This window comes from Wolffia australiana, chromosome 6 (assembly GCF_029677425.1).
Source record: "Wolffia australiana isolate 7733 chromosome 6, ASM2967742v1".
Taxonomy (NCBI): Eukaryota; Viridiplantae; Streptophyta; class Magnoliopsida; order Alismatales; family Araceae; genus Wolffia; species Wolffia australiana.
Window position 1 is genome coordinate 8,127,782 of NC_135840.1, and position 10,808 is coordinate 8,138,589.

A 10,808-nucleotide genomic window follows, 5' to 3' on the forward strand; every position below is an offset into this window, starting at 1 on the left:
TGACATCGTACCCTACTTTACTTGAACTCCCCCACTATAATTTTAGACAAACCTTCCGAAATATATTAGCATTTCAATTGTTCATGATGATCGATTGATCATGATCGTACCAGTAGGATTGATAATTATTGACAAAATCTGCCATACTGATCGATGAAACCAACTGAGCAGCTTAATTATCTCACAATCAACGAAAAAAATCGATCATGAAGACTGATATATCAGCCGAAATATGTAGCGCTCTTTGTCACCGAAACTAGAAATTTCGGATCAATCATCATCGGAGGAACCCTGATGAGCATTCCATAGAGGCTCTACTGTTGCTCAGGAAACAATTAGGATCAATAGTTCCTTACACATTATCAAAATTATAGCTTTTGATTAGAATCTTTCGTTACCCGTTATCACCGAGGCGATTCTCCATGGCGGGTATCTCTGCTGGAGTTTCCACCATGATCGGAGCGCATGCAAAGAGCCCATCTACCATCGGCGCAAGTCAAGCTCGGGAAAGCCCTTTCTTCAATCTATCATCCTCGAGCTCGCAGTTGGGTTTTCTGCGGAATCTGGGAAGAATTCAGGGGATACCCACTTCGTTTTCGGAGCTACGTTCCATCAGGAAAACCCGGGAAAATGGCGTTTTGAGAATACACTGCTGTTCATCTTCGCGTGATCCTCCGGTAAAGGTTCTTAGGAAGATTCTTGAATCGCCGGGGATTCATCAGGGCCCCGCATGCTTTGATGCTCTCAGCGCGAAGCTCGTCGAACGCGCGGGGTTCAATTTCTGCTTCACCAGCGGTAGGTTTTCTCTATTTCTGCTTGATTTTATCAGAACTGGCGATCGTATCTTCCCGCTGAACAATGATCGATGCATATCATTCTGCTGTTCTTTTCTGAATTGCGTTTGATTTGTATTCTTCCTGGTTGTATTTTTTGTTTCCTCGTCTGATCATGGACCACAATGTCAATTAGAAAGTATAACATAGCATGGTTTGATGTGTTACAAGTTGAATGTATGGCTAATTTCTTGGAATTTCACTCCTGATGTTCGTGAATTGAGAACTTTGACAACTCCCAAACTCCGACCGCTTGGTATTTTTCACTGTTGAAAGTTTCAATGCATATAGAAAAAATGTCTCTCTCGATTGTTTGTGATTGAAATCATGGAACTGTAACACATTTTGGTGAAATTGTAAGTCATTTGATAATAAACACGAGAGATTTCTAGTTGGATCTGTGGGATTGAGTTATAGTCTGAGATTTCACATGCCCTGGCTTTATTTTCCAGGTTTTTCGGTTTCTGCTGCCAGATTGGGTTTGCCTGATGTCGGACTTATTTCTTACGGTGAAATGGTTGATCAAGGAGCCCAAATCACACAGGCTGTCTCCATTCCTGTGATTGGAGATGGTGATAATGGATACGGTAATCTTATGAACGTTAAGAGGACTGTCAAAGGCTTCATTAAAGCAGGTTTCGCTGGAATCATTCTTGAAGATCAGGTCAACTATATTCTCGCAATCAGCATTATAATTTAGTTTTTAATCATGCTTCTCACAGTAAGTCCATGTTGGTGTTCTGTTGACGTAGCTTAGGAGGAAATTTTATTATTTGGTGCGTTGTAAGTTATTAAAATATATCTCATGGAAAGCCAATGTAGGGTTCGGCACTTCCCAGTACGTTGACATTGGGACATTGACGGTCATGTTGACTACAGGTTGACTAATTAGCGCTGAAGTCATCAAAGACCGTCAACGTCATTGTTGAGGTCCAACATCAAATGATACGATCCTGGATCTAGGCTCGTATCGAAAGGACGGTAGAAGATGAGGAGAGGTAGAAATTCCCCGGGTAGAGAGGAGAAACGGGAAGGATTGGAGAGGAGGCCGAGCAGAGGGGGTAGGGATCGGCAGGGGACGAGCCGCCTGGAGATGCGGTGAGGTAGAGACGATCACAAAGACGGGGATCGTAGAGGGAGAGAGGGAGGACAGACCTAGACAAGGAGAGAGGCGACAAGAAGACCTTACTTCAATCAACTTCTTCTTGGCTGCCCTCCTAAATGGAGGGCATCCCTATTTAAAGGAAATACATAATCGCCAAATGACTGAAATGCCCCTGTGGGCTAAATGACGGAACTACCCCTAGATAGGTTTAGGATCCTCTCAAGGATCCTATCGGTGCTGGTCATCGTCGACGTCATAGCCAAGTCAATGTCATCGTCAATGTGACAGATGCGGTTGACTCCTGCCTCTGTCTACTCGGAGCATCCCTTTGACGATGATGTTGACTCGCGATGACGTGATGGTTCTAGGTCAACAGTCAACGTCACCATCATTGGCAACTACCCTGGAAACCGTCAACGACATCGTGAGCTGGGGTCATTGATGCTGACGACGAGGTTGACGGGTGCTGAATGGTAAATCAAACTGAAAGCATTTAACAACAAAAATGAAATCTGATAACCCAGATACCTTTGCTCAGGTGTCTCCGAAAGCTTGTGGCCATACCCATGGAAGGAAAGTAGTCTCAAGGGAGGAGGCTTTGATGCGGATAAAGGCGGCCATTGACGCACGCGAGGAAAGTGGCTCTGACATTGTTATCATTGCAAGAACCGATTCTCGTCAGGCAGTATCTTTGGAAGAATCTCTTTGGAGGTCACTGGCCTTTGCTGATGCCGGAGCAGATGTTCTTTTCATCGATGCACTCACCTCTAGAGAAGAGATGAAAGCCTTTTGTGACATTTATCCTCTCCTTCCTAAAATGGTATCTGTTCTGCTTTAGTTTGTCCAAATTTTATGATCGCTGGCTAAATTTTTACCCTGAATTTTTCTTTCCAGGCCAACATGCTCGAAGGTGGGGGCAAGACCCCAATACTGAACCCCATTGAACTTGAAGAGATGGGATTCAAAATCGTCAGCTATCCGCTCTCTTTAATTGGGGTTTCCATCCGTGCAATGCAGGTGGGAAATTTCACTACCTGGATGCCAGTTCTAGATGTTTGCAGAATTTGTTAGGTCAATAACAATAGATATGTCAAAATGCAGTTTAAATCACTCCCCATATATAATACTTGATAGAATGCGATACCATCCCCAATCCCTGCCAGGGGCATCTTTTTTATTTGGCTTTATATAGTTCCCTTTAAATACTTGGAGCTTTCCCCTTGAGGGCAAATAATAAAGATCAATGTTTAGGTCTCAATTGAAGAAGAAATCTTGGAACGGAGCACAACGATAGAGAGAAAGATAGGAAGATGACAATGGCTACATCTGCTGACTTTGCTCATCTGGGTAGGCTACAAGTATACAAAGGGAACAACACTGAAGATAAATGACGAAAATACCCCTCTAGGGATTGGTGATAAAGTCTGAAATAATTATTTGATTTTCGATCCTAGCTTTGGTTGAATGGTATAACTTCCCTAGGTAAATTAATAATGCATAGAAATTTCTCCCACCTGGTTCCTTTATTGGTTGTCATCAAGGAAAGAGCCGGCATACAGTGCAATCCCTTCAGTAGTTTGGCAGAATCTCATTTCATGTTCTTTCTCCTAAATTCTGTCAGGTTACTCTAATTTCTTATTCTCTACATTGTGTGACTATGACCATCAACTGTGTACCATTTGAAATATTATTGTCTTAGAAATTATTACCTTTTTCTAGGATGCTCTGGTGGCCATCAAAAGTGGGCGGGTTCCTCCCCCTGGAAACTTGCCATCTTTTGAAGAAATTAAAGAAGTTATAGGATTTAACGATTACTACGAAGAAGAGAAGCGTTACAGCATCACTCTCTCATCAGTTTCTTCTCAAAGAGGTCTGCTGGCCGACCACACTCATTATTTACTCAATTAATAAAAAATATTTACTTTATTTGGAAATGGCAGGGTGCCCGGTTGCTGACTTGGATCAGGACAATACTCAAACAACATCTGAGAGCACCACGTACCCCGTTATTGAAGTGCTCCCAAACGAGAGCTCGTATGAGTCGAGGGGCATTCTGTCCGGCATATGGTCTAGAACTCTGAGGATCAAGATCACAGGAAGGGATGGATTCAACAAGCTGGATATTCGGGTTCCTGTGAGACAAACGTCTTTAATCTACTTTTTACAGCAATCATTATTGCTTTTTCATTCAGATGACTTATCTGATGGTGACAAAAAAAATGCTCTTGCAGGCAGGATTTCTTGAAGGGGCGACTAAGATAATTCCTGGTATGGAAATTCTCATCGTCCAAATCAGAATTATTTTTAACGAATTTCACTCTGTGGGAAGATCGGCTTGAATGAGCCGAATAAATAAATTGACAATCAGCCCTCTTGAACAGATCGGGATCGGTTTGATCCCAATCTGGCAGATCATCTTGATCCGGGGCCATTTGATCATTCGAATCTTTTGGTTCGGGCCAATTGCTGATCCCTACATTATATACATTATAACCCTAAAAGAGGAAAATATGGCTCCCTTATAGACAATATAACCCGAAAACCCGTTTTTGACATTCCTGCAGGTATTAATGAGATTTTGGATTTATTATCACAGCAAAATTTAATCAGCTCCACAATGTTATCCTGCGGAGAAGTCACCCAAAAAAAAAAGTTATTTTTTACTCATTATACTAGCATCGCTCCTAAAGTCGCTTCTTCGCTTTGCTGATATCATAAATTTGCACACTCCTAAAAATTGCGCCTAAAGCAGCAAATTATAAAGAGTCCTTGTTTCAACGATATCATTGTGTCCAGGCTTGGCGGGTGTAAATATCATGGAAATGCTGGAAGATGTGGGTAAGGATGTCATCATCGACGGCTCGCAAGTGGGGAAGGTGCTTCTGGACATCAACGATGCGAGGGGCGACCGGATTCAAGTGTTTGTGGAGTGATCACCTTCAAGGCAAGTTTTAAAAATTTAAATCCTTTTCTATCATACTTCTCCATTGTGGTGGGCTTCTCTTGTGTCAGGCCCAGTTAGTCCTTTGGATAATGGGCCTTGACCTGAAATGAAAGCGTGACGTCAAACCCGTAATGGCTTATACGGGTTGTTAGAAATAGTGAATTACAGATCCCGACAAAATTTTCCATTCAAGACAGAAAATTAGTTCCCCGTACAGTCGGGACTCTCTCTCGCTCCCTAGAGCTGGAGGACGAAATGACGCTTTTGAATGGACAGAACGGACTTCCATTCCGTTGTCTGTCCGACGAATTTTTTTTGTCATTTTACTCATTCTTCATCATTTCGTCATTTTTACGATTCCGTCGTTCGTCCGTTCCGGCAATCGTCCATTGAAGTAAACAGAACGGAATGGACATCCCGGTGACGGAACGGAAGTCCTTGAACCCCTCCCCCCTTCCCCTCTTCGTCTATTGCCGCTCTCCCCCTCTTCTTCTGTCGCCGCTCTCCCCGTCTTCGGCTGTCGCCTCTCTTCCTCTCGCCGTCTCTCGTCTCTCTCCCTCCCTCCGTTTCTCGTCTCTCTCCCCCTCTTTGTCTGTCGCCTCCCCCCCTCTTCGGCTGTTGCCTCTCTTCCCCGTTTCGGCTGTTGCCTCTCTACCTCTCGCCTCTCTCCCTTCCTCAGTTAGCTGCTCCCTTTGTTGGTGTAGTAGAGCGAGGGTACGCGAGGCGTAGTCTTTGATATCTTCGGCAATCCTGACGCAGCCATTGAGTTTCTGCATTGTCTCCTCGGCCTTATAAGCGGCGTCACTCTCAAGTTCTTGCACGCTTTGGTTGTTGAATCCTCCATCGTGGAAATCGTTCTTGTAGCGGTTTCTCGATGCTGAGGATGCAGAAGTTGCGTGAGAGGATGATGATACATCTCTAGCTTCTCCGCCGTGATCGAGTAGCTGGGCCCTGCGGGTGACTTTGTCTGGCGCATGATTCTTTACAAGCTTGATATTTTGTTAAATACATTATATTTTTGTCATTGGTAAAAGTCATCCGTCATTACATCATCTGACATTCGTCACGAATGACGGATGACTCATGACCAATGACGGAAATCCAACTGTTCAGTCATACGTCCTTCGCTACAGATGATGATAGATGACGAAATTTAAACGGACGGATGGCGAAACCTCATCTGTCCTCCAACTCCATTGATCCCTCTCTCTCTCTCCTGCTCTCTCTCTCCCTCGTCTCAGTCTCTCTCTCCCGCTCTCTCTCTCTCTCCCTCTTCTCAGTCTCTCTCTCCCCCCGCTCTCTCTCTCTCTCCTCTATCTCCCTCTCTTCTCCCTCTCACTCTCTCTCTCTCTCTTCTATCTTCCTCTCTTCTCCCTCTCTCTCTTCTATCCTCTTCTCTTCTCCCTCTCTCTCTCTTGTATCCTCTTCTCTTCTCCCTCTCTCCCTCGCTCTCTCTCTCTCTCTCTCTCTATCTTCTCTCTTCTTCTCTTCTCCCTCTCTCTCTCTTCTATCTTTTTCTCTTCTCCCTCTCTCCCTCGCTCATTCTCTCTTTCCTCTCGCTCTCTTCTATCTTCCTCTCTTCTCCCTCTCTCCTACCTCCCTATCTTCTCTCTCCCCCTCTCTCCCTCGCTCTCTCTCTCTTCTATCTTCTTCTCTTCTCCCTCTCTCTCTCTTCTATCTTCTTCTCTTCTCCCTCTCTCCCTCGCTCATTTTCTCTTTCCTCTCTCTCTCTTCTATTTTCCTCTCTTCTCCCTCTCTCCTACCTCCCTATCTTCTCTCTCCCCCTCTCTCCCTCGCTCTCTCTCTCTCTCTCACTTTTCTCTATCCCTCTATCTCTGTCTCTCTCTCTCTTCTATCTCCCTCTCTCCCTCTTCTTCATCTCTTATCCCTCTCTTCTGTCTTCCTATCTTCTCCCTCTCTTCTATCTTCCTCTCTTCTCTCTCCCTCGCTCTCTCTCTCTCCTCTCTCTCCCTCTGTCTCTCTCTCTTCTATCTCCCTCTCTCTCTTCTATCTTCTTCTCTTCTCCCTCGCTCCTCACTTCCTCTCTCCCTCTCTTCTCTCTCCCCCTCTCTTCCTCTTTCTATCTTTCTCTCATTCTCTCTCTCATATTACTCCCTCTCTCCGGCTCTCTGAACCTTCTCTATCCCTCTCCTCTCTCCCTCTCTTTCTCTCTCATCCCTCTCCCTTTCTTTCTCTCTCTCTCTCTCTCTCTTTCTTCCTTCCTCCTCCTCCTCCTCTCTCTCTCTCTCTCTCGATTTCTCTCTCCCACTCTCTCTGTTTCTCTCAAGAGTCAAGCCAGTCCCAGAGGTTCTACAAAGAAATATTTGACGCAATAAATTCTTCATGAATTTCCCCTCTCTACCTGCAATGACAACCACAGATGCGCAGATAAGACATTTGTGTAACATTTTCCCAAAAATAAGCAATATAACAACATACTACATGCATGAGTCATAAAACCAGAAAATCATTACAGTCTAATGATGTTTACACTAGTCGGAGACCAGAAAAGAAAACATGAGCTGAATGTGAATCGAATAGAAAGGTTTTCTGAAGGTGGAAGGAGAGTTGATATTTATGTAATTATGTAACCGAGGGGAGCAGAACCAGGAGACTCGAACTTTGAACATTGACTGAAGGATTTTCTTGAAAAATAAAAAAAACTGTATGCATGTAATTATATGAAGGGGAGGGATGAAACCAGGAGTGAATGACTGAAGTACTCTTCTGAAAGTGAATGAAAAAGTAATACATATGTTGTGTCAATAAGAGGGGCGGAACAAGGACAGTCATAATTTTTGACTTTGACATGGATTCTCTCAGAACATCCTAGTAGGCTACTAGCATTTTTAAATTTTTTTTTTTTTAAGTAGGCTAGTAGCGTGAATAGGGAATGACGGTGTCGGTCTCTGTACCGATTTTTTGGAAAAACCTAAACCTATACCTAAACTTCGGCACAGTCTCGGTTCGGTCCAAAATCAGTTTGGTTCGGTAAAACCTATAGTTCGGTCATGAATACCAACCCAAAATCAAGATCAAAGTTAAAAAATTAAAATCAAAATATAGGTAAAATGCTTAATTAAAAAGTGAGTCAATCAATTTTAGAATATAATTAAATCATTTTCACTATTGATTCATCACATATCAAAGAAATTCATGTAAGATTTTTAAGAGTTCTTTACTTGAAATTTTCACGAGGAAAAAAGTACTAAATATAGATAAGTTATTGAGTTGTTAAATATGCTAAGTTTTTGTTCTAAGAGATCCCACAACACGTGGCTCCTTACATTTGCCTGCTCCAAACTTTTCTTGCTTTGACACCAATGTGACATTACATCGCTTTGAGCCATGCATCATTATCTATCTTCTTAACCTGTAAAAATCATACAAAAGCATCATAATATATGAGTAAGATGACACAAATCAAAAAAATGTTTTTCAAAAAGATAAGAATGCCACCTTAAACATAAAAAATATGACTCATTTGAGTTCTTCTACATCATCGTCTACTTCAGATTCTATTACCTCATCATCCACATGGTCATCACGAGCCCAAAATTTCATAGTCATAAGAATTGATATTGTTTCTGCTGATAAAATTCCTCTTTTAAATGTCACAATTCCTCGCCCTGCAGAAAAAAGACGCTCTGATGGAGCACTTGATGCACAGATTGATAAGAACTGTTTTGCAAGGATATCAATACGTGGGTATTTTTTCGATCCAATATGATGCCACCATTCAAGTGAATCATCCTCATCACCAATGCGAGGTTCACTGAGATAACCTTCTACTTCATCTCTAGTAGATATTGGTACCATTGTTGTGTTTGTTTGCTCTGGCTCCATCAATGCAATAATTACCTTTGATCATTTGGCACTTGGAACAGGTCTATCTTCAACAACTGAATGTGGATTTGAAGTCAACAAAGTAGTTTCAAGCAACCTAAGTACATATTGAATGATAGAATTCTGCTCACTTATTGGAATAAATGCAAACTTCATTTTTGGGTCGAGCATTGTAGCAATATACAACATAGGCTTAGTCTTTGAGAGAACCTCTTACTCTAGTAATTTATCTTTCATGGCAACATATGCACTTTTAAGAGACCTTGATTGTTCAAAGCTTAGGGGTACCCTTACTTCACTTTGAAGAGGGTTGTCTAGACCTTCAATTGATGCTTGCAATTTTCTTGATAGAAATTCATAAGCTCTTAAAACTGTTGATGATGTAACAGATTTGGACTTTGAAATTACCTCAGTTATGTCATGAAAATCTTGAAGTTCACCTGAAAAAAGCTTTAATTTATCTCTCTTCATCTGTGATGGAAAAGTTCACTTTGTTGGTGTTGAGATAGTCACTCGCCATCTTCTCTAATACTCTTCTTTTTTTCCAAGCTGCTTCAATCATATCATATGTTGAGTTCCATCTTGAAGGGACATATTCAATGAGTAGATTACAGTTTTCCATGCCCAAATTCTCACATATATTTTGGTAGTGGTGAAGTTGTTGCGGTGAAGCTCCAACAGCAATGACTAGTTTTCGAAGTCTATAGAGAATATCTTTGAATGACCTTGGAATGTTTTCTTCAATTGTACTTTCATGTTGCTCAGTACTCTCTTCAATTATATTTTTGGCACCTACATGTAAATAAAAAAACACTTTTATATATTTTAAAAGAATAACTTTCAAAAATCAATGAAATAAAAGTTTTACCAAAATTAAATACCTAGTTCATTCAAGCCTCACTGCACAGATAAGTTTAAAACATGTGCCATACATGGTGCATGTTGTTGCTTGTTGAACTTGGAGTCAGTATCTTTTAATAGCCTTTCTAAGGTTGCAACCATTGTAGTATTATTACTAAGATTATCAGTTGTGATGGGAAATACCTAGAAAAGGAGAAAAATAGTGTTAATTATTTAGTGATTAAGAGGAAAAAGCTAAGAAAACATCAATTACCTTGTGAGTCAAATTGTAATCTTCCAAAACTAAGTGTAATATCTCTGCTAAGTATGAGCCCTCATGTGATCCAATTAATTGCTTTACACTAAGAAATCTTTCACGGAACTTCCATTCGGCATCGATCCAATGAATTGTCATCCCAAAAATAGCCACACGATTGGTGGTAGTCCAAGTGTCCAGTGTAAGTGAGACTTTTTCAACCCGGCTAAGCTCCTCTTTAAACTGTGATTTCTCTTCTTCAAATGTTTCATCCGCTGCACGCCGAATTGTCTTGGCACTTGGAAGCTTCAAAGTACATTGTGCAAAGTACTCACACATTTTTTTGAACTTTGGATGTTCAATAATCGAGAATGGCATATCAGTACTAATGATGAGATCTAATAGCTCTGCTTTTGTTTGCACCGGTGTTCTACCTGTAAATTCTGTTGCAGTGTAAAAATATTCTGATACAGGTTTCTGACTAGATGAGGGCTTAAGTTGCCTATGAACAACGACATGAAACTTTTTCAAGTGTGTCCATAACCTTATTGTGCTGCCTGTCTTTTCTTTTTTCACAATCAACTCCTCCTTACATATCTTGCATCGATAATCTCCATTACTCTTTTTTATGTAGTATTTCAAGACAGGTGAAACTCTCTTACGGTGAGAATTCTCATCTTCAGTCATTAGCAAATTAGTTTCGATTTGGGCATGATTTGATGGAACCTATGTAATGAAAAATACTACCAACTATCAATATCAATAAAAGTAAATAAATAATAAATATGGGATATACCTTGTCTCCACTCAAATCCATGGACATTGTTGGTGATACTTTGAAGAATGGACAACAAGAAGTCGTGACAAGAGATAAAACGATGACGATGTTGATGGCAGCACTATTGAGAGCGACAAAAACTGGTGGCGGCAACACAAAATGTAGGCGGCGACCGCGAGCAATGACTCGTGCAAGATCCTCCCTTA

At 41.5% G+C, this 10,808-nt stretch overlaps 1 protein-coding gene across 1 annotated transcript; it reads left to right on the plus strand.

The window, feature by feature from the left end:
- Positions 1 to 240: 240 nt before the first annotated feature.
- On the plus strand, positions 241 to 5,062 carry LOC144704606 (Phosphoenolpyruvate carboxylase family protein). Its single transcript, XM_078577086.1, has 8 exons — positions 241 to 795; positions 1,286 to 1,497; positions 2,477 to 2,758; positions 2,833 to 2,955; positions 3,658 to 3,808; positions 3,879 to 4,072; positions 4,170 to 4,206; positions 4,735 to 5,062. The coding sequence occupies exons 1-8, from the start codon at positions 423 to 425 to the stop codon at positions 4,869 to 4,871; spliced, it is 1,509 nt and encodes a 502-aa protein (XP_078433212.1). The 5' UTR covers positions 241 to 422; the 3' UTR covers positions 4,872 to 5,062.
- The last annotated feature ends 5,746 nt before the right edge of the window (positions 5,063 to 10,808 follow it).